At 43.1% G+C, this 22,989-nt stretch overlaps 6 protein-coding genes across 12 annotated transcripts; 3 read left to right on the top strand and 3 right to left on the bottom strand.

The window, feature by feature from the left end:
- The first annotated feature begins 2 nt into the window (after positions 1-2).
- Positions 3-5,139, top strand: LOC135331015 (splicing factor 1-like). 2 transcript variants are annotated; one of them, XM_064526031.1, is made up of 15 exons: positions 3-188; positions 443-531; positions 656-858; positions 1,109-1,184; positions 1,579-1,731; positions 1,912-2,032; positions 2,441-2,590; positions 2,680-2,798; positions 2,932-3,060; positions 3,119-3,176; positions 3,460-3,540; positions 3,696-3,825; positions 3,977-4,048; positions 4,176-4,474; positions 4,932-5,139. In XM_064526031.1, exons 2-15 carry the CDS (start codon positions 461-463, stop codon positions 4,983-4,985), a joined length of 1,716 nt encoding a protein of 571 aa, XP_064382101.1. In that variant the 5' UTR covers positions 3-188; positions 443-460; the 3' UTR covers positions 4,986-5,139. The 2 variants fall into 2 exon arrangements, with proteins under 2 accessions (XP_064382101.1, XP_064382103.1); XM_064526033.1 differs by having other exon boundaries at positions 456-531.
- Positions 5,089-6,193, bottom strand: LOC135331023 (ADP-ribosylation factor-like protein 6-interacting protein 4). Its single transcript, XM_064526047.1, has 5 exons — positions 6,044-6,193; positions 5,619-5,947; positions 5,476-5,565; positions 5,333-5,402; positions 5,089-5,230 (listed from the first exon to the last, which is right to left on the bottom strand). The coding sequence occupies exons 2-5, from the start codon at positions 5,933-5,935 to the stop codon at positions 5,174-5,176; spliced, it is 534 nt and encodes a 177-aa protein (XP_064382117.1). The 5' UTR covers positions 5,936-5,947; positions 6,044-6,193; the 3' UTR covers positions 5,089-5,173.
- Positions 6,194-6,198: 5 nt separating this feature from the next.
- Positions 6,199-8,985, top strand: LOC135331022 (DNA-directed RNA polymerase III subunit RPC7-like). Of its 4 annotated transcripts, none has more exons than XM_064526044.1 (5): positions 6,199-6,297; positions 6,375-6,448; positions 7,386-7,642; positions 7,818-7,947; positions 8,775-8,985. In XM_064526044.1, the coding sequence occupies exons 3-5, from the start codon at positions 7,386-7,388 to the stop codon at positions 8,895-8,897; spliced, it is 510 nt and encodes a 169-aa protein (XP_064382114.1). In that variant the 5' UTR covers positions 6,199-6,297; positions 6,375-6,448; the 3' UTR covers positions 8,898-8,985. The 4 variants fall into 4 exon arrangements, with proteins under 4 accessions (XP_064382114.1, XP_064382112.1, XP_064382116.1 ...); XM_064526046.1 differs by having other exon boundaries at positions 6,206-6,308; XM_064526042.1 differs by lacking the exons at positions 7,386-7,642; positions 7,818-7,947; positions 8,775-8,985 and having other exon boundaries at positions 6,375-7,306.
- A 51-nt stretch (positions 8,986-9,036) lies between these two features.
- Positions 9,037-12,283, top strand: LOC135331016 (galactosylgalactosylxylosylprotein 3-beta-glucuronosyltransferase I-like). Of its 2 annotated transcripts, none has more exons than XM_064526034.1 (5): positions 9,037-9,220; positions 9,466-10,226; positions 11,199-11,323; positions 11,490-11,670; positions 12,043-12,283. In XM_064526034.1, exons 1-5 carry the CDS (start codon positions 9,121-9,123, stop codon positions 12,124-12,126), a joined length of 1,251 nt encoding a protein of 416 aa, XP_064382104.1. In that variant the 5' UTR covers positions 9,037-9,120; the 3' UTR covers positions 12,127-12,283. The 2 variants fall into 2 exon arrangements, with proteins under 2 accessions (XP_064382104.1, XP_064382105.1); XM_064526035.1 differs by having other exon boundaries at positions 9,211-9,350.
- LOC135331014 (transmembrane protein 94-like) lies at positions 12,212-16,856 on the bottom strand. Its single transcript, XM_064526030.1, has 3 exons — positions 16,721-16,856; positions 15,264-16,558; positions 12,212-14,890 (listed from the first exon to the last, which is right to left on the bottom strand). Exons 2-3 carry the CDS (start codon positions 16,533-16,535, stop codon positions 12,356-12,358), a joined length of 3,807 nt encoding a protein of 1,268 aa, XP_064382100.1. The 5' UTR covers positions 16,536-16,558; positions 16,721-16,856; the 3' UTR covers positions 12,212-12,355.
- A 97-nt stretch (positions 16,857-16,953) lies between these two features.
- Positions 16,954-20,475, bottom strand: LOC135331024 (uncharacterized). 2 transcript variants are annotated; one of them, XM_064526049.1, is made up of 9 exons: positions 20,290-20,475; positions 20,025-20,225; positions 18,913-19,963; positions 18,161-18,613; positions 18,018-18,112; positions 17,804-17,950; positions 17,539-17,752; positions 17,165-17,482; positions 16,954-17,104 (listed from the first exon to the last, which is right to left on the bottom strand). In XM_064526049.1, the coding sequence occupies exons 1-9, from the start codon at positions 20,305-20,307 to the stop codon at positions 17,076-17,078; spliced, it is 2,526 nt and encodes an 841-aa protein (XP_064382119.1). In that variant the 5' UTR covers positions 20,308-20,475; the 3' UTR covers positions 16,954-17,075. The 2 variants fall into 2 exon arrangements, with proteins under 2 accessions (XP_064382119.1, XP_064382118.1); XM_064526048.1 differs by having other exon boundaries at positions 18,161-18,655.
- Between the last annotated feature and the right edge of the window lie 2,514 nt (positions 20,476-22,989).

Here is a 22,989-nt window from a genome sequence, read left to right on the forward strand (position 1 = left end):
CTTAAACTTTAACCTTTCCCCTATTTATCCGGAAGATAGTGAAATTTCCAAGAATATTATGCATGATCAAGTGGCTACAATCTTTTCTATGATCTGAAGACAATCTTACTTTATATATGTACGTGGGGAGTCTATCAAATGACATTTTAGCTATTTGTACTTTCTCCAGAAATTAAGCAACTTCCTAGGTGAGATATTGTATATTTTCTTATTGATGCACACTGTCATTGCACACATGGACTTCATTGCACTGTAGGTGTTATATGTACGGATTAGTTTTACTGCACTTATAAAGACGACCCTCTATATTTAGACATTTCACCCATACAGCATCATAAATTCTGTTATAGATCTACATCGCCGAGTCTTGCAAAACGTAATTATTTTTTTAATAGTGTCACCTTTAATTAATCAGTGAACACTGTGTGTATCAATATTCTAGATTAACGCTACAGTAACTATGGCGACGGGTGCCAACACTACACCAATTTCTCGTCTACATCCTATCCTTGCAGCCAAAATGTCCGGAAGGTATGTATTTATAATTAAATAATTACTTAGGGGATTTTTTAGATTAATCTTCTAACCTCACTTTGACCCTGTTGTACTACCCCACCCCCCACACATCTACACGTACATGTACACGTACGTATAGTGATGGAGGAAGTAAGGACCCAGAGCTGCAGAAACACCTCCTAGCAGCCAAAAGAGCAGCGTCAGCGCTTTTCCCTGGGGATCAGCCTAAGAAGAAGGCACGCAAGAGTCGTTGGAGTGAGGAGAGCACTAAGATGGTCCTCCCTGGTCTGCCCACCGTCCTGCCCGCTAACATGAAGGAGGACGAACAGAAGCTCTATCTGAGTGAGTGTGTGTGTTGTGTTGCCTCGTGGCTATCTCAGAGAGTAGGTACCTTGCAATCTGCTTGCAGGAATAGCCTCGGGGATTTTTCCGAGTTATGATTGTGCAATTAACTCCTTCAGGAGTTGTCATTAAGAGGGATTACTGTATAAGAAGTTGCTCGCTGCAACCCATACTGTAGTGTACTGCAGGCTAAGATTGTTCCGATGCCACTTGCTTATCTGTCCCTGTATATGTATGTGTGTGTGTGCAGTGCATTTAAAGATTGAGTCTATTAGCAGACAGCTGAGGACGGGAGAGTTTGACCTTTCACTGGACCCTGCTGAAAGGTAAGACACGAGAAACTAGGATAGGAGCTAGATATCTTTAGAAGCCGATTTTTGGGTTCATGTACTTCCATTGACCTACACAAAAAATATGATTTCTTGAGGCGTCTATTATGACCAGCATTTACATACCGTATAGTGAGTAATTTTCGGGGGTCAAAACATTCGTGGTTGGGCACTTTAGTCAGTTGTGGATATTATTTTTCGTGGTTGCTTGCACTGCAGGTAAAGGTAGTCAAGGTCACTTCATTCATGGGTATAATATTCGTGCTCAGAGATTCAACCACAAAATCATGAAATGTTTACACCCTGAAACTACCCGCTATATATACGGTAGTCTCACGTACAATGTACACTGCTATGTCATTGTAACTCCTCCCCACTGCCCCCCCTCAAGGTCCCCGTCCCCGGAGCCTATCTATAGCCACGATGGTAAGAGGCTTAACACTCGCGATGTTCGTGCGAGGAAGAAGCTGGAGGAGGAGAGACACGAGCTAGTGCAGCAGGCCACCAACCTCAACCCAGAGTACAGGCCACCTGTAGACTACAAGTACGTCGATATTGTTAGAAAATTCACTTGTTCCAAGATCCAAGACTATGTATGGGCCACGTCTAATTCTGATGGTGTAGTTTCTTCCTAGTGTTCACAGCGTAATAATAAATATACGGTGGCAATTAAAGCTTTGAGCTCTGCAATAATTTGTTGAACTGTTTCCTCTCCAATGTACAGAACGCCCACTAAGAAGTTTGAGGACAAGGTATTCATCCCCCAAGATGACCATCCTGAGACCAACTTTGTGGGTCTGCTCATCGGCCCTCGAGGACACACACTCAAGCAACTGGAGAGAGATGTGAGCCAGTAGTAGTGTTACTGACTGTAGCTGGGTCTGTGTTATGTAGCTTCAGTGCAGTGAAAATAGACCCAATCACTCTCCCACTATTCAGTACTGGTACTGAACAGTGGGAGAGTGATTGGGTCTATTCCCTGGTCAGGGTGTCATACAGGATTTTGAAGTAGAGGGGGGAAGTGAGAGAAGTAACCAGAAAATTTGCTAAAAACAATACCCAGCTATGGACACTCAGTCTACAACTAGTACATGTACTTGAAAGGGGGGGAAAATTGTAGCTAGTTGGGATATCCCCCCTTTCCCCCCTGTATGACATACGCATTATTTCATCAAGTGGTTAACTTTAAGCCTAAAGCATGCGATTTCAAATGATTGGTACATGTGCTTATTCTTTGTTCAATACCCTCTCAGTCTGAGACCAAGATAATGATCCGTGGTAAGGGGGCAACAAAGGACGGGAAGGTGGGACGCTCCCTGCTCCCTCAGCCAGGCGAGGACGAACCACTCCACGCACTAATTACAGGGTACACCCCCGAGACCGTCAAGAAAGGCGTTGATCTGGTGGGTGTGGTTGTTTGAAATTTCAATGTGTACTCTCTCCATACAGACACACGTGTAATCTGGATATTATTAACTTTCCTCTTGCACAGATCAATAACATCATTCAGAGTGGCATAGATGTTCCGGGTAACGACAACGACCTGAAGAAGTTGCAGCTGCAACAGCTGGCAGAGCTCAATGGAACCTTCAAACCTCTCGACATAATCAAGTAAGTAGATTCATCCATGCACAGCATATATTCATTCTGGGTGCGTTTCATCAACTCTGCGTATTGTGACTATACTAGTGGTACGTAATCGGTATCACATGACTATCACATGACTCTCTCATGACTCTCTCAGGTGCCGTAACTGTGGTATGTCAGGACACAGAGACTGGGAGTGCTCTACTGGCACCAACGTCACCTCTAGTGTCATCTGTGAGCGGTGTGGGGGCGGGGGGCACATTGCATCAGACTGCAGGGTCGACTTGTAAGTTTAATATAATTACGTGTACCCCACAAGAAGTAAAAATTACCGTTTGCCACAGGTCTACCGTTGCTCCTAGTGCCACTACTGTCACTGACAAAGCCAAGATGGACAGTGAGGTGAGAGACATACAGGGAAGGCAGTCATGTGCTCAGAACTTTCCAAGTGGTGACCATTTACAATCCTCGATATGAATTCAACACACATTTTCGTTTTTTATAATAAAAATTATAGTAAACTAGGTCTAAGAGTTGGTTATTTTCGTCTAGAGGTGTACAACCCAACCACCACCGACCAGTGTGGGCACATCTTTGGGAATGTACTGTATTTAGCCCTAACATCATGGGTGACTAAAACCATCAGTAACATGGTGTGCTTGCTTGTCTCCCCCTCCTCCTCCAGTATCTGTCTCTGATGAAGGAGCTGGGAGAGTCAGTACCAGGGTCTGCAAAGCCAGCCGCCAAACCTAGTGGTGATAATATGGTGAGTCTAACACTACTTCTATGTTGTGTGTTTTGTGACCTGTCTAGCTTGTGTACTGTATTTAGATACTGTATGAACTGACTCAGTGTTGTATGCATTGCAGCATTTTTATATCAGTTGCAATCTTGTCTTACTAACTGTGCTGATCCTCACAGATGAATAGGAACCGCCATCACCACTCTGGTATGGGCTCTCAGCCTCCCTGGATGCAGAACCCTATGAGACCACCTCTCCCTGGGTTTCCAGGACAAATGCCAATGGGACAACCCTTCATGCCTCCAGCAGGTCTGTCAATAATGTATGAAACTTTCCTAGTATAATTATTCAAAGCAGTCTATAAGTTTCTGTTTTAGTGTGAGCCTCATTGCAATGCTATTACAGTAGAAGTTCACCCACAGAATAGACTACTACACATACCAATTGTATTTCTCCTCAGGCCACTTCCCTATCCCCTGGGCCATGCCTCAAGCCCACGCTCCCCTCCTGCCAATACCACAACCAGCGATGGGTGAGTTTGTCTATTGTCACAGTAGTACTATTGCTTTAATTGTCTCGTTAATGATGATTGGACATTTTAAATTTTGTATTGTATGCTACATACATGTACTTTAATCTGTATTGCACTGTATTTGCAGGTGCTCAGCTGCCTACTGCCGTGTCCAGTGCAGACTCTGCCCCTCCCACCTCAACTCAACCATGGCAACAAGCAGTCTCACAAGGTTCAGCACCATGGCAACAAGCGGCCATGCAAGTTGCAACACCATGGCAACAAGCAACCTCACAAGTTGCGACACCATGGCAACAAGCGACCCCACAAGTTGCAGCACCATGGCAACAGGCCCCTCCTGGAATGTTCCAGCCTCCTATGATGAGTACTCCTGCTCCTCCCCTCCCGGCTGGAGCCCCTCCCCCTCCCCCTCCTGAACAGGCATGGGTAAGTTGTTACTCAATGCATTTACTGTAACAGTGTAGCTGCAGTGTTTGATAGATCTCTAGGTACATGTAGGGTTCCATGTTGTGCCTACTGTGACTTTCTGTTTAGTATATCTAGTGTTTGGTAGATCCCTAGGAACCTCTCTCAATGTTGTTCCTACCAAGCATTTCTAATTAGTATGTCTAGTGTTTGGTAGATCCCTTCTGGGTAGGAACCTCTCTCTGTAAGGCTCAATTGTTGTTCCTACCAAGCATTTCTGTTTAGTATGTCTGGTGTTTGGTAGATCCCTAGGAACCTCTCTCTGTAAGATTTTATTATTGTCTGTCTACATGCACATGCATGCCTTTATGTTTATTCTGTCATTAGATTCATTGTGTACATCTCCTCCATGCATTCACTGAATCACTAATTATATGTTCTTCTTGTACATATTTTCACGCACCCTCTGTCCCTGCAGAGCACGGCTGCCCCACCCCCTCCTCCGCCACCACCATCAGACTCAACGTCATGACAGTAATATGGACATTGTTATAGCCTTTATATACAATGTTAACCCACATTGGTTGCTTCTCTTTCTGTCTTTGTATATTTAATATATGTACGTGTACATGTACTTCTTACTGTATTGTTGAAGAATCATACTGTTTGCTTGACTGATATAATAATTGAAATTAATCATGTCACACTAACAGAGAAGAGCTATTGAAATTTCTTGAGTCCACTTTGAAAGGAGAGACCATCTCCAAGAGTAGCCAGCTGTAGGAAGAAATAGACAGTAAATATTTGGAGCATGGCTAGCTATTATATATATAGAAACAGACAAACAGGGAGAGATTGATTTCTTGGGGTTGTGCATGCCTTGTTTATTGCTTTGTGCCTGTCCCTGCTCACTATCTCTTCAACAATCTCTCCATCACCTTTAACCAGCCTGCATACGCGACACAAACCAATAGATCACAATTAACAATGACAACAACAGTGTAAGCTTATAGAGGCAGTACCTGTGTCTCCCTGTTTCTGGATCCAACACTCGTCTAACAACGCTTTGCTGCTTCTCATAATCCTCACGAGTCATCGGTCCTCGGGACTTACTAGGGAGTGGGGGTGGGAGAGTGGAGGTACAGTAATGAATCAGTGTTCATACCTTGCAGGTGGGGGTGGTGGAACGTCTCTATTGACAGAGGTCACTTCTGTAGTCCTAGCAACGACAGGTTTCTCTTTCTTTATGCTATCATGATGTGAACGCTTCTTATTGTGATTGTGTTTCTTTACTTTTGGCTCCTTATGTGAGTGCTTCCTTTTCTTCTTTGATTTGTGTGAGCGTTTGTATTCGCTAGAGTCGGTACTATCCTCACGATCACTCAATTCCGAGCTACTACAGCTGCTCGAGTGTCGTCTCTTTCTCTTCTTTGGTTTCTCCGAGTGCTTGGAGTCTCGCCCTTTACGCTTCACAGCCTCCATTGGTGGTGGTCACTGCACGCAATAAAGGGATCAAGACACGTACGTACGTAGACTCTACACACTATTAAAAAGCTGTTAATAGTTCATCGTGTGGAATATAACACTAACCCAATCTGTTCAATCCATTTACTAGATCTACACAGTACAGGAGGAACTGCAGGGGCCTGGAGGACAGTGCAGTCTAGACGACCAGCAGAATGCAGTGAAGGCTTGTCGTTGAATGGTAAAGATCCTCTAGTTTACAATGCATAATAGACGTTCTTCTTAGGCATTTTATAACTTTATTGTCCCTATACCATTTTCCTAAAATCAACACATCTGAGTGTAGGATTGGACAGGTCCTCTCTAGATGTACTGCTGAAGTATGTGAGAGGTAGACACTAGGCTATTAGTAAGTATTTTGATCACATCATGATCCCTGCCATTTTTATCCACCCAGCTAAAGAGATTGACATTGACGAAAAGAACCACCTAACCGAGTTGAGTGGCAGTGGAAGTGATCAGTAGTCACCAGTACGTTGGGTGTACGTGTTTGTCCGTTAACTTGTCAGTGTGAGCATGAGCAGAGGAAGGGGGCGGGGCAGAGGGAGGGGGAAACCCTTCGCGAACATGGAGGGTATTGGGCTCGCACCAGGCGCAGCCGCTCCTCCACCCATTCTGAAACCACCACCACTTTACCCAGTTCTCGAACGGAAACCTATGGAAATGAAAATTGATGATGTCAGCAAATATCTGTACTCGATCAAGCAGGAATTTCGACAGCACATGAAGCAAAGCCCATTTCATCTTAAGAAAGATCGTGTGAAGGCTTCGATTGATCGCTACTCTGATAAATATCAGGAGGCTACAAATGACAAAGCAGAAGAAACGTTACCATGGAAAACAGAATGGTCTTACTTCCCTGAAGAACTACAACTCAAAAAAAAGCGAAAAATTATTAAGAGAGTCGTGAAAACCAAACTGAGTACCGTAAAACGCAAAAAGAGAAAAATAAAGCAAAAAATTGAGTCTGAGAGTGACTCTGATTCTGCTACTCCTTTGAAAAAACGAAAGGTGACTTTTGAAGATTCTGACGTTGTCACACCCAAAGACAAAGACGTGTTGAAAAAGCTGAAAGAACTTGAGAAAACGGAGGGTAGTGATGACAATGCCTCAGGGGAGGAGGCAATTAGTGGAGACGAGGAATATTACGACGAAGTGATTGAAGAGGAAGGAACTGACTACAACCAGACGTACTTTGATAATGGAGAGGATTTTGTAGAGGAGGACAATTTGGAAGAGAACGAAGGACCTTATTACTAGTTGTTGTTGTGTTTTTGATTTGAAATCAGACTTTTGTACCAATCTCATCAATTATTGAACCAAACTGAATTTTGTCCTGACTAAAGTACATGTATAATAGGAAGATCCTTTCTTTTCATTAATTCCTGTTTATTTCTTTCACCTACAGATGGAGACAGATGATATTGAGGCCATGGATACGGTTGATGACACTCAACCCACCACCCCTCCCCTAATGCACATCACCCTCAAAACGGGGGACGACGGAGAGCCCGTGTTGTTGTCCTACACTCCCCTCCACTCTCCTTTCTGTCAGCAGATCTCTATGCAAGAGTACAAGGAACAGGCTACCAGCTACACTCAGCAGTCTGTCAAGGAGCTGAAGGCTTCACAAGAGTACAAGAGACACGTGGAGAGATGTCACAGGTAACAAAATAACAGCTCAAGAATTACAACAACTCAGGCTTTCTTGTCGTCCTTCCTCAGTATAAAATTACTAGGCTTTTTTTGCATGCTGTTAATTGATATTGCTCTAAATATTGTTTTCTCAGTCGCAGAAGATAATTATTTTAAGTGCCATTTACCCCCCCCCCCCCGGTAGTTGTGGAGTGGTGTGGTACGATGGTCATGTGACTCAGGGTTGTAAGGAATGTGGAGGGTATGCCATGACTCGAGAGTGCCCCATCTGCCGAGGCGTGTGTGGGAAACGATGGAGAAGAACAGTGGACATGGTGAGCCTGTAATAGCTGTCCATTGACATCTATCATTTCAAGGATGTCCAAACACTATACATGTGCACTTTATCTGCTCATGGTCCCACCTAGCCTCATTCCCAGGCCGATTTGTCAACAAATCGGCCTAGTTGTCGACCTAGCATTATTTTAAAGACAAATCGGCCTGGGAACGAGGGTAGGTCCCACTTAGTCTCATGAATCAGCTGCACCTTTGGTGTCCGTCTGAGCACTCTTTACGTGAACTCATGGGCCACGGTGGATTTCCAACGTGCCAATGGGATTGCTCACAAGCATCAGGTGACTTGAATAGGAGGCAGCAAATAGTGAAACTTTACATGCAGTTGAGCAGCAAGCAGTGATGTGGCTGAGCAGAGATAGCGGATGTGGTTGCATTTTTATGGTTTTGTTAGCTTGTACAGTGACGTAATACATTCCATTGTGAAATGACTTCACGTAAAGAGTGCTCAGACGGACACCAAAGCTGATTCACGAGACTAGGTCCCACCATGCCGCCCCCCAACCCCGTGGAATGATTGATACACAAACAAGAAATGAAGCATTCAAGGAAATACGTGTTCTATCTAGGAGTTTGTAGGGGAAGACGAATAAGGGGTCCTGTGGGTCTTCTCGTGGGAAAAAGTTCTTTTAGCAGCTTCTCAGAATGATATTTGAATGCCATACGTAGTAGATTGTAGACCTTAGTCTCTAGTTTTGAATTTGCAGAATAGTGGGGGGGGGGAGAGAGAAACTCTTTGCCCCACCCCCCCTCTCACTGGATAGAACCCTGCATAATTAAATGCATTGTCCATGTATCCTTCTTACAGAGTCACAGCATGGCCGATGCTCACTGGGAGGGGGAGTGTGGACACAAGGAAGCAGCTGCCAAATTGAAACAGTTATTACATATTCACAGTATAACAGATGCTATGGAAGATTTGCAAACATGATTGTGATTTTAATTTTGCTTGCTAGATCTTTTTTATGTTGTGTTGTGATTCATTGGAATGTGTGACGTTCGTTTTGCAAACCACTAAATCCGTTCTATTAGGGAAAAATCAGCATGTGAACCCACAGTATGAAGAAAGGAGGTGTGGCAGCTAGCTGCAGTATGAACTCCCGGATCTCTGTAGCAAATGCTACTAGATCAGAGCTGCTGCGATCTGGCTTGGTATGCCATTGCTTGGTAACAACAGATGGCTGTGGGTGGTCCTCTTGCTCTCCACCAACCTCCTCACTGGTCTCTTTGTCTTCATCAATCTGAAGGACACTGGTGAGAAATCTTGTGGCCAGGGTAGCTGCCGACCAATGGCGACCATGTGGGCTGACTAGACTTACTGTACATCTACTGTAGCTGGCTAGAGAGAAGTGCATGGACTCAATCAATCAGCCTCCCTATTTAAGTAGGTAGATCCATAGATGTTAGATCCACGTATGCATGACGATAGCGTAGCCTTTCAGAAATCTGCTCGTGTATAAAAGTAATGGATGTTGTCTACTCTTGTTCTTCATACGCAGGTGATCCTGATAGATATGACAGCAATTACCACCAATTTAATGTGTACAGTAGCCATCAAAACAGCAGGAGAATATCACCACGACACACCATTATTGAATCACCTATTACTGTACAAAGACGAACACAATCTCAACTGAAGTTGAAGAAGCTGCTGGGAAGATTCGGACTTTTGCTAGCAAATTCCTCAGCGACTTCAGTGTATGCAAACTGCTCAATAGCCTCCGAACGGAATAGTTGCGAGGTGGCCAGTGTACGAACTATGATGAACTTTGACCTGGACTCTTCAAGCGCCTGTTGGACTATGTCACACACTAATTTGACTATCACGGGACAATGTTCACACAGCACAGAGTCTTCGACCACCACTAGCCAACCGAGCGTGCGGAGTATATTTGCCATCACACCAACTTATGCACGCTACACTCAAAAAGTTGACCTCACTTCTCTGTGTCAGATGGCGATGCACGTGCAGAACTTAGTGTGGATTATCGTGGAGGATTCTAGCGAGAAGACGGATCTAGTTGCAGACCTACTGGACCGATGCAAAGTCACGAGTGTTCACTTGAATGTACGCACACCACCCTCCTATAGACCACGCCCAGGTGCCGATAGATACAAGGAGATGTACTCTCGAGGGGTTAAACAGAGGAACTTGGGGTTGGGCTGGATCAGGAAACATTGCTCAATAGTGAAGAACTGCACGGGAGCTGTGTACTTTATGGATGATGACAACAAGTATGACCTGAGGCTGTTCGAAGAGGTAACTATTGTGATTAGACTAAAGACTAATGTTTTGACTCCCTTAAAAGGTTTCTTTCAATTAGTTTAATTATAAAGTATACCAGATGGTATCTTTTCAGAGGGAGGACACGATTAACCTTAGCTCTAATTAGCTAATTATCGCGACCTTTTAATTACATTCTTTGAACGATTCATCTTTTCTTTCTTTATAACCTCTACATATTGGGACACACAGAACAGTACTGTAGTATGAGTGACAGGCAATTCTTGCAGGCACAGAGCAAACCATACAAATAAAGGGGTGTTAGAAGCTGAGACTGTTAGTGTCATTGATGTTCTTCATGTTGGAGACACTCTGAACTAAACAATTCCATGTTGCAGCTTTATCACAGAGACAGGAGTGCCTAGCGCCTGGGGTGCTTCTCACAGGGATCTTGGAGACAGGAGTGCCTGGGGTGCTCCTCATAGGGATCCTGTCTCCAGGATCAAGAGTGCTTCTCACAGAGACAAGATCAGAGTGCCTGGGATGCTTCTCACAGGGATCTTAGAGATAGGAGTACTTGAGGTGCTTCTTATAGGGGTCCTATTACCTTCAGGTCCTGACAACTTGGCCATAGGGGTACCTCCAGTAGGAGAAAAGGCTTACTTTGCTCTAGCTCTTGTGTTCAATATGTAGAGGTTATAAAGAAAGAAAAGATAAATCGTTCAAAGAATGTAATTAAAAGGTCGCGATAATTAGCTAATTAGAGCTAAGGTTAATCGTGTCCTCCCTCCTCTGGTATCTTTTAGTTCAGTACCTCCTCTGTTTTAGTTTGCAAGTTTTTGTCAGCATGGCCAATCTTTGATAACTGAGCTTGTGCTGTTAGTTCAAGAGAATTATGCAGCTACATGTAGTGGCCACTTTCATGTCCTCTGCTTTTGTATGCTAGAAATGGAATACAAATGTTACGTAATTAAGTATTATCCCTTTGTTCCTCACTCGCATCTGTAGATAAGGAAGACGGAGAATGTGTCGGTGTTCCCTGTTGGTTTCAGTGGGGGACTCAAGGTGGAGGGGCCCACGTGTAACAAGGAGAGACGGGCAGTCTCATGGCATGCTGAATGGGGACCTGACAGGTAATGTACTCCAGCTAGCATAATGTAACAAAGTCGAAGGTTTATAGTATAGAAAGAAGATGAATAGATCTACTATCACTTGTTATTCAACTTATATAACATTTATAGAGCTACGTCTGAACTTGAACAATGCATTCATGTAGATTGTTCGTTATTGTTCCCCCAGGCCTTTCCCTATAGACATGGCTGGGTTTGCCATCCAAGTGACGGTCCTCCTCTCCAAGCCGGATGTGTGGGTGGGATTTGACGAGTTAGGGGAGCCCACTCAGCGAGGTTATCTTGAGACTAGCTTCCTGGAAAAGTTTACCAGTAGAGACGCAGTCGAGTGTAGGGGAAACGACAGAGAGGTGTGTTGTGCATACTAGCTCTAGTGTGCATGTGCATACCTCATTGTACCCAGGAAAATAACTTGTACTAAAACAACGTTGTGACTTACATGTACAGTATGTAGGGAGATTGTATGTATCCTTCGTGTCCTAGTTGAATTTGTAGGTATTCGATAGCTCAATTGAATGATGAGCTATGATTGTTCGGGTCCAAATATTCTGTTTTTGAAGAGAAGCATGAGCCCTGGTGATGTTTCCAACCTAGTTGGGATTGTCTGATTCCACAGTCTCTACCCATGATAATTATTACCATGTATTTGTACCGTGTAAAGTGATGATAGCAACAGTATTTCATGCACTGTGTCATGACTTGCATTGTTCTGCTTTATACAGGTCCTGGTGTGGCATGTGAAGACACAGAAACCCTGGATCTTATATGAAGTCAACAACCCAACTGATGACCATTTTGAAGTCTGATAAACAGTGATTATTTTTTCTACATCTATTATCATTATACTGTGTGTTATTAATTTATTTTTTCACTTCCATTTTTTGTCACATGTAAATTTTGCAATAATTAACGATTCATAAAAATCGAGGAAAGTAAACACATTATGAAATAGCACATAATACTTATACAGATCTATAAAAAGTATACACAAGCACAAACGTTAATTAGCCACAAACGTTATAATTAATTATATTGCTACATTGGAGAGTAGGTACCAAGTTTAGTTTCAAAGTCTAGCTTGAGTCTCGTCTGTAACTTGAACACCTGCGTCTTGTCATGCCACTTGAGCAGCTCTTGTGGTAATAGGAGGACAAATGGCCACAGAAAACCAATAATCCATACATAAAAGGGAATGGAAGATAGGCTTGAAATGACCGGCAAATTTCTGACAGTGGTTGCAAACGCTTGAGATACAGCAAAGTATATGACTTGTAAGGTAACAACAGTAAGCAGGACAACAATATACTGCCATGATAAGAATCGCCATAGTTTCCAAATTTGTTTTGTGCGATGGATGAATCTGAGAGAGTAAGAGGATAGATACAAACAAAGAAAGAATGATACAAGATCTTGAGCCAATAACAGTCCTTGTTCGCTGTTTCCACGCCAACCGTTCCAAGCAGACGACCCATTTCTGTTCCCCAGTAAAACATGACAGTCTGAATTAGGGATATCGTTGAAGCATATTCCCGATAGAGTCAGTCCAAATAACAGTAAACACACAGCAATCGTAGGGACAAAGGTCACCACAAAGTCGGACAATAATAAATACTTCTCGCTCAATATTTGCTTCTTTCTAGCCGGCATCTGTGACTTAATTCTCGGGTCTTTTGGAGTCCATAGAAACGACATTGAGATGCACGGAATAACAAAAAACACAAGCCAAAACAAGTGGCTGCCATCAAGCGGAGGAGGGAGAAAGAACAGCTCTGCCAGCAACAGTAGGAGTGCTACACTTAGATACGACCCCAGGCCATACAGCAGTCCATGTCTGATCACGCTCAGGATGTGCCTAGACTCTGTAATGAGACACAAGAGGGAGACGTCTTGGTCACGATTGAAACACAGCTGACTTGTGGTCGAGTTGAGATTCGCGGCCATTTCCAGCGGACTAGGCCACACCCCTTCCCTGCTCAGGAGGCTGGTGCTCTGGGAGGAGGTGGAGGTACTGAGGGCACACGTTTCCGTCTCCACACACGTTGAAGTGTTGACATACTCAGGGATCAAACTCAAACTGATGTCAGACTGCGAAAAAATTGAGAGATTCTCCCGATTCCAAGCATTTCCCAGACAGAGGACAACTTCAGAGTTTTCCTGTAATATTTTAATCATCTCTGTGATAGTATCCGTGTTGCAATCGGTAAATAGAGGCACTTGAAGGGGAACATTGTCTACGTTCTCGATGTGCGGTCGAATACTCTCGATTCCGATCGGTAGTTTTGCTCGATAGTTGGACATGTAAGGGTTAATGACGGAATTGAGGCTGCTAGTACTGCTGCTTCTACTCAGCCCCAAACCAGAGCTGAAAATATTTTCCATTGCATATTCGACATCGGGGGCAAGAGAAATATGACAGTTCCAGTCCGTTTCCAATCCTAGTTTCAGTGCAAATGCTTTCCCTCTGACTTCATTCTCACAAGTAAAATGCACAAAGCGAATACCGGCCACTTGCAGGTCTTCAATAAGAGCAACTACGTCCATTTTTGGCTTAAATTGAAACGAAACGAGACCTAGAAACACTTGATTGCATTGAAGGGCTCCGAATACTTGAGAGGCTGTTTTCAGCTGAGCGGACTCTTCCACAGTCGAACACATCATGCTCATTTCACTATAACTTCTAGACATTTCCGAGGCAGGTACAAACATTCCGATGCTCTTCTCGGGAATAGAGTTGCTTAACAACAGTGGGTTGTACGCTAGGGCAATGCAGTAGCCAGTGTTACTTCGTCTGGTATAAAACTCCAAAATGGTCGTCCGTTCCACATCGGTCATCGGCTGAAGATCTCGTCCATCCCAGAAATCGCTACAACACGAGATAACCATATCCCCACTGCCCCTGCTCATTAAGAGATGATTGGACGAATTAACGGGCTTCAAAACGAGAGACACAATGTGTGGTTGGATAGCATTCAAGCTACTCATAGTAACAGCAGACGACTCAGTTTTAAGACTGCGGGCGCTAAGGGGAGGGGATTCACCAAAACTGTAAAGATAGACTTTTTTCTCGAATAAATTAGAGGCGTAATCTGACACGCCAATCTCCAGACCAAGAGAGCACGCACACGAGGTCTGGTCAACGAGGCGAATCAGCTGGGAGGAGATGCTGGGAAGTTGCCAGTTGGAGTTTTGTTTGGTTAGGTGAGCGGTTGTCAATAGGTTGACTCCTACTGGTTTGAGGGATCCCAGGTACGTCTTCCAGTTCACATCATCGAAACAAATGCCTGAACCATGCTCGAAACTTGGGGAGATGTCCAGAATCTCTTTTACGACTTGAATGGGAGAATAATCGGAATAGGTACTGACACTGTCCGGAGTTATTAACTTAACGTCTAAAGTTTGTGCAGCTGTAGAAGAAATGGAATCTTCAATATCGAGTTTGACTGCGAGAGGGTTGGTGACCTCCATTCTGTCTTGAGAGTTTTGCATGCTTGGTGGTTGAAATGATTCTGCTTTGCTATCAGGGCCAGTGAAAGTCACTTTGACAGCGTTTTTTAGAGAGGACTGCAGCAGCTGGAGGGAGGGAATAGATAGATCAATGGTAGTGTATTGGGTAGTGGTGGTATACACAACATGTCCACAACACAGGCTTACAGCAGCATACAGTACATAGCCAGAACATTGCAGGGAAACAGCTCATCTATAACTGTATACTTACACACAACACTTGTTCTAGTACATAACACGTTGGGTAAAGGTCCAAAACAACATTTAGTTATAGTACACAAACACTAAACTACTGTATTCAGGTGGCTACCAGTCCGAGAATATTCCCCCTATCAATGTTTGTACTGTACCTAAACATACAATTTACAGCACTCGAACATTCAGGGGAAGTCCCCATGCACACCATGTACACACACACACACGTATATACAGTACGTACCTCTTCACTCTGCTCCTCAGCACTCTCCATTTTGTCCAGCTGTGCCCTCTCAGCTTCCTCAAAATCCTCCGTCCTCAACACTAACACCTTCTCTGGTGTGGGGAATCCCCCAGTCAACAAGTTCTCTTTGTCCACGGCACACAATGAAGTTAAACTGCCAAGGATGTGAAAAGATCGATAGTTTGGGTAACTTGCGTGATTCCATAAAAGTTTGAACATTCGAGAGAACGTAATGAAAACTTTTTTGATTCTGTCAGCTCGTTTATTCGATGTGAAGGTTGGTTCACTCTCGATCAAAAGAGTCACTATAGCTGTACCATAGAGATTGACGACAGTCCATACAATAGGTAGGGGTACCAGTAGAATAGGTAGCACTGTGTACACTGGTTGCCGTAGGAGCATTTCAGGCCAGCTGTCTTCAAAATCACTCGTAAGGGAGTAGTACCTGATAATGTTGTATAGTAGGGAGACCAAGTACACTATCACGGTCAGTAATTCCATTGCAGCCATAACACGATTTCGTTCTTTGGTTAGCACAGTTTTTGATCGATGTTTCGCCACATTGGTAGTCAGCAGTGAGGTGATGGGAGTCTCTAAAACGGTCCATTTCGGTGGAGCAGATTCTGGAATAAAACTAACGGTATTACCACCGGGAATATTCACATTAGCAAATACATCGGAGGGAGGCAATTGTCCAAGTTCTAAACTGAGTTCTTTATACAATTGTGAGCTAGTCAGGAGAGAAACTTTAGCTGGAGAGGGTACCTCTGGATGCAGTTCAATCACATCACCTTCAACAAGAAGGCTGGTGGGTAGATTCACACAAGCTCGATCTCGATATGCCAAAACAGTGAAATTTCCCCTCAGAGTGGAAATGGGTGACTTTGGGTACGAACGAGCGGTCCATGGACAATTAGTCCTAAGGAGTGGTTTGATGTGAGAGAGAAGACGTCTGATTCGTCTCGTCTTTAGTATGTACATTTCCCATACGAATAGAACAATGTTGATAACGACAAACAGTAGTAAGATAAATGCTTGTAACAGGACTGTTGCATCCTTTCTCCCCGAAACGAAGAATTCCACAATCAGAAAAATAGCTGCTATAATAGTCAGTACACTTGAGATAAGAGCGTAGGGTGAGCGTATGATCTCACGGGGCCAGTTGACACGGCAACAGCTGATAGCGTACTCGTGTAGTTGGGTCAGTAGTCTCTCCTGGGCCTGTTGTGAGCTTAGTCCAAGAACGGCTGAGTTGTCCTGTTTACGATCCATAGTCGAGGCAACGGTTCAGCCGACTGAGGATACATAGTGTATGCGTTATTGGATATAAATCACTGCATAGTTTAATACATTGGGCAGTGGGCCTGACTTTTTAATATAATGCCATGTTTTATTTAAAGAGCTATCTACCATGAGCTACTAAATTGAGCTAGATTAGATCATTGCATTTCCCTCACATGCAGCTCTGGTAGCAGGTCCCTGAAGTCCTGTACGCAGTAAAAAACTCTTTGCAGGCCTTTCTGAAGCTCCAATCAGACTTCTTTCTTTAATACTGTTTCTCAACTCATATCATTGAAATAAAGGGAAAGGTCGTCTTTAGAACAAACTATTAGAGCTTGCTGTTAAAAGTTGTTAAAGTTCATTACCATCTTTACCCAATTGCACCTTGCTTGCACTGAGTGGGTGGGTATACAGAAAGGGGTGTACTTTGTAGAAATTACACACACACACATACACAAAAAAACTAAATACACAAGGGTAGAGTTGTTCAGTTCCATAAATCATCTAATCGACTCCAATTCTGGATACACTTTACTCTACCTCCAATTCTGCCTCCAATTCTGCAAACATAAACAAAAATTAATATCAAAATGAACATATGAACCACAATTTGTGTTGACCTTTAGCAATCCTGCAAACTCTTTCTGCCAGAACTGCATCACCTTGTAAAGCTCCTATTAATATTTTGTACGATGCCATGAACCCGTTGGCACGGTGCCATTGGTCCAAAACACTGTGTGCTTTCATAACGGGACCAGTAAGCTGTTGATCGCTGTTAATGTCCATAATATATCCTTTTTGAACTCCCAAATTTATTGCCAACTCCCGCCAATTCGGAACCAATACAGCAATCCTTTTGAGGTGTTCACTTGAGCATTGTGTTTTCAACACTGCTTCAGAAACACCCACATGGTCAACTATAGACTGATACGTAGGACCTACAACAGTGGGTACATGCAATGTGAAACAGGATAGCAGTTACTTAGTTACTTACCATCACTAGCTTCACTTCGGGATGAGTGTGTGGACAAAGAGGGAGGTCTGGATGGGGGAACTTTAATATTGAACTCGATTTTTTCCTCTGTTCCTATTACCCCAAATGTGCACACTTGATGCTGTTCTGAGGTTCCGTGGATGGACATAGCGATTCGTGGAGGATAGAAACCACGCTTTTTCCTCTTTGGCAGGTCTAAAAGCTCTTGTTTAATCTGAAAGAAAATATAATTCTAACAAAGATGCTGATAGAGAGTACAGCTTACAATGCAAGGAGACGAATGGAGTACAACCTCTACTTCAGTGTTTGTGGGTAACAAAAGCTCAATTTTGTTAGCAGACAGCCGAATATGACGTGGCTCGCCATGATAACTATCTTCTTTGAACTTTTTACGTAGATAGTCTTCAAAGTCCTATAAAGTGATCATAATAATAATTATTATTAGTATAAAATCATTATTATTATTATGGGTTTCTTACGTGCATGTACACATCACTGTCCAATGAAGCTGTAAAGAAGGCAAGGCAAGAAGGCAACAGAAAGTACAGGCAGACAACATACAGATCTTTTCGCCCTAAAAAAGAAAAAGTGAAGGCACAACAATCTATTTTGATTCACTCACTTTTCGTTTTGCGTCTTGCCAACAGTCCAAAGCAAAAGTGCCGCACTGATACTGACACCGCCGGACAGCCATCAGAATAATATGGTTTAGCAAACACATCAACTTCTTCCATGAAAATCCATACGTTTTGCTTTTTCCGAACCGAAGGCTTATCTCGGCTTGTAAGAAAGATAATCTCGTCACTGTTCTTGATATCAGCAAAGACCTTAATCTTAAGCTCAACGTAGGATTTAAATATATGCGGTGGATGGAGCAAGTAGACAGGGCTGATGGGCTCATAATCAGAGGGAAATTCGAACGGACCCTCTAGATCTAGACATGCTTGAACTGTCACAGAGACCTCATCACCTTGGTGGATTGCATTGGGAGGGATGGTGACATGAATTCCTTCACCGATGATATCAGCTCCATGATGATCGACACTTTTTTGGAATTCCCTCCGCGAGAACCTAACTGGAAGGTAATCATGCTTAATCGTTGAAGAACGCTCCCAATCTGGAATGGAATGTATAATTATAATTATGATACCTTAAGGTGACATATTTTCACAGGTAGATTTGTTTGCGTTTTTACAGTTTTGTACATTTTGCGGTATAATTTTTTGCGAAATGTCGATCTGGATACATTAAACAAGAGGGCGGCCAATTATATGCGAGTACTAATTTTTGCGATTTTACTCTCATTCGCAGAAATAGCAGAAATTAATACACGCGAAAATATGTCACCTTAAGGTACACATCACAAGAAATTACCATGAGAAGTTGTGTGAACAATAGCAGCAGTGTTCTTTGCACTGTCAGCAGTGCTCACTGTGTCGATGTTACTAGCAGTACCGATGCCCGAGTCGTGGATGGTAGACACTTGAGAGGAGAGCTTCTCAGAACCGGCGGACCCAGTCTCAGAGGGCTCAGGCGTTTTGTCATCATTCTCAGAAGAATCATCACAAGAATGCGTTCTCAATTCACGTTTTCGAGTTGGATGATTGGAGCTTGTAGCGTCATCACTATCAAGATCTGAATCTGAAGAGTGCATTGTTGTCAGTGAGCCTTCTCGTACAAAGTCGTCATCAGATTGATCAAGCGTAGAGTCAGAGTCAGTTCCATTGTCACTGCTGGAGTAGTGTGAATCATCATCACTACTGGCAACTGTTGATTCGTCATCACCGAAGTCTGAACTGCCTGCTTGGGTCAGGAATGTCCTTTCGGTTGATCCTGTTGAAACATGCGCGGTACTTGGGTTAAAAATACACTTTCTCTTTTTACGTTCATACGGGGAAACATCATCAAGAGTAGCTACATTCTGAGGAGATTCTTCTTCAGTTGGCCATGGGTCAAATAGTTTAGTCTCAGGATCTACGGGTTTGCGTATCTTATGTGTTTTACGAAACCTGGGATGAATATGTGGATGATGAACCATCTCATAGCATTTTTTGCATTTACAAGCCAAGGTAGCATGACAAAATCGAAAGAATATGCGGTTGCAATTTTTATTCTGGCAAATATAGCGACCGCGACCAAACTCTTTGTCTCGAGGGAGGGCATCGTATTTTACCCAACAGTCTTTGCACGTAGATACCCGTTTTGTGGTGAAGACTTTTCTCCACCAAAAATGATTACAACGGAGACAAGCGAATTCCCTAAGTTCAGACACTTCATTAAGCATGTTATGCTGTCTGAGAACAGCCTCTGTTAAGAGGGGTTGTCTAGGATCAACACCACCTTCAAGAATTTTAATCTGATCTTCCTTCTTCATAGATCGTAAGCCTTTTCTTGAACTATGAGCTTTGGCATTTTTGTCACCAGGCTACATGTACGTATAGAGAAAAATGGTAAACATTGGTTACAAAATTATGCTTTTACGGTACCTTGTAGAAATGTTGCTGTATGTTTCTCAGTGCTTTATTGACACCACTCTTGGGCCCAATAACTTCAAAACGAACACCAGCAGGCACAGTTCGAACATCAATTTTACATTGTGTGTATCCTCCTATGACTTTGCACATTGCAAATCGATTCCCTTTATTCAGGTATTTTTCTTTTAGCTCCACACATTGAATAACCAATTCCTGTGGTACAGATGGGATAGAGAGGGTCATCTACATTGCATTGCATCACATGCACACAAACTACCTTTTGATGTGTTGCCATTGCTCTGGCTCTTGCTGTACTGTCTCTTTACTAGCAGCAGGAGTTTATTTTGGGGGTGTGCCAGAGCCTTACCCAGGAGTGCATGAATAACACTGATATTATTCATAATCATAGACCATAGACAATACTGCTAGATCTATAGATCTGTCACTGGAAAAATGGTCCTGAAAAAACTGGTCCGGGGACCAATTTTTTCAATGAAAATTTTGGTCCGGGGACTGAAATTTTCAGAAAAAATTGGTCCCCCCCTGAAATAATCAGTCCGCCTAGACAAAAAGACGTCTCTGGACCAGGAGCGTATGTAGGGCAACCTAGGGTCCTCTCCACATCATATTACGACATACAGATACGCACATACCCATGTACAGGGATGCAGTCACATAATATTCAGGAACTATAGCAGCCTAGCTTGTCAGCCAGGTGTACTAGATAGAGCTGCAGCATGTGAACCTTGAGGCCTCCACATTCTTAAGACTCAAGTGTTTCAAAAGAAAGATCTATTAACGATTGACAGTTTTATAGCTTGATAAAATAATGTTACTACTACTACGTATAATTATAATGCCGAAGTTCTGTCCGGGAATAGATACAGACGGTACGGGTGCATGGTTCATAGTTTATGGACGGTTAACAGTTACGTCTTAGACTGGTTTAGCACTGCACTGCATACAGTGCCAAACAGCTGATTTTTTGAGAAAAGCAGCAGGAACGTTCACACAGGTGTCATAATGATATACCACTCCTTGCATGTGCTGCATTCCACCCAGTTTTCCATAGTCGCCATCTCTGGCATTCCAGGTGAGCGGAGGTTGTGTGAGCGGAGTCTTCAAGAGGGGATTCCAGGTGAGCAGAGGTTATGTGAGCAGAGTCCTCAGGAGGAGAGTGAGCAGAGTCCATTGATCCAGAATCGCAAGTAGGTGGATCGTTGTATGGCTTGAGATGGGGTCCTGACACTAGTACTGTCTTTGATCCATCGCTTATCTCATATGCACCTCGTGGTTTAACAGAGATGATTTTGTAAGGGCCAGTGTACCTCTTCTTCAGCTTCCCACCTTTTGTCTTTTTGCGAGTATGATTTAGTTTCAGGACTAATTGACCAACCATATATCTCTTAGGCTGTGCATGTTTCTTATCATACAGTTCCTTCTGTTTCTTTTGGGCGGCAAGAATATAGGTTTTTGCTTGGCTCAGTCGTACATGATTGTGTTCACGAGTACGTGTAACATCTAGATTGGGCATTTGCTGCTGATACTCGCGAGCAGCTTGGTCAGGAGAAATGCTTGAGACTTCTACATCAATGGGAAGAGTAGCTTGACGATTGAACATGAGTTCAAAAGGAGTAAACTTTGTTGAATTATGACGAGAGGTATTGTATGCGAAAACACATGTGTCCAGGTAGCTACTCCAGTCTTCTAGCATGTTTTGCAACGTCTGATTGAAACGCTTGTCCAAGCCGTTAGTCTATAAAATAATATTATAGTTGAAAATACATTTTAAATATAGGATATATCAGGAGGATATGCACCTATGTATCCTCCGCTATGCCATGATTACTTTGAGGCATAGCCAAGGGGTATATAACCACGGTATAGCGGAGAATATAATTATGGGTGCATATCCTCTGAGTACAAGTGTGATATAATTATAGTTTTAAAACTGTAGTGCATACCTGAGGGTGGTAAGGAGTTATAGGGGGCCCTGGATCCCCAGGAGAGAACAGAGACTATAGTGTCTAAATCATTGTTGAATTCACGTCCTTGATCTGAGAGAATTACCCGAGGCAGACCCATTCTCATAAATACCTAAGAAGGAAAAGTGTGTGATCATTATTTATTGCCCGTGCGTGCATGCAGTGGGTGCATTGTGCATGTGTGTGGCATTCATACATAATTTATACCTTGAACAATGATGTTGCTACTGATGATGCACTCTTGTCAGGTGTAGGAATAGCTTCTATATACCCACTTGGTAAAGTAATCGCTCATGGTTAAGATGTAGCGGGAACCATCGTTAGCAGTTGGAGAGAGAGGACCAACAAAATCAATTCCTAGCATGTACCAAGGAAACTGCACACAGATGGGGTGAAGTTCGGGCCTGCCAGTAGTTAGCTTTCGATTAACTCGCTGGCAAATGTCACAAGTAGACACCTATAAAGTAGACACATAAATATTGAGGGAAGGTATTCCTGTTTGATAACTTTGTATACATGTAGGTGTAACAATAATACAGAACCAAGTTGACATCCCAATAATTATAGATATTGACTATTATGTGCACTAAAATACAAGGACAGATGAGCAAATCTACTAACCATTTCTTTCACATCCTTTACCATGCCATGCCACATGTAACGCTCCTTAATTCGGGCAAGTGTGCGAGTCACCCCCATATGTCCAGATGTTTCATCAACATGGCAAGCGAACAGTATTTTCTTTCTCTCTCTTCGGTTGATAATGTATCGGATCAACACATCATCCTAAAATATCGAGAAGGCAATAATTATATAGGAGCTATAATACCAGAAGAATCGAACATAGATGACGCGTTATATATACCTAGAGATGGCCACTCCTGTAATGATTGTAATTTCAACTACATTACAGATACACCAACTCACTCTGTCCTTTCTCTTGTGTTTGTACATGAAGTCACCATTGTTCACTACAAACTGCTTGGCCTTTC

This window comes from Halichondria panicea, chromosome 2 (assembly GCF_963675165.1).
Source record: "Halichondria panicea chromosome 2, odHalPani1.1, whole genome shotgun sequence".
NCBI classification, from domain to species: domain Eukaryota; kingdom Metazoa; phylum Porifera; class Demospongiae; order Suberitida; family Halichondriidae; genus Halichondria; species Halichondria panicea.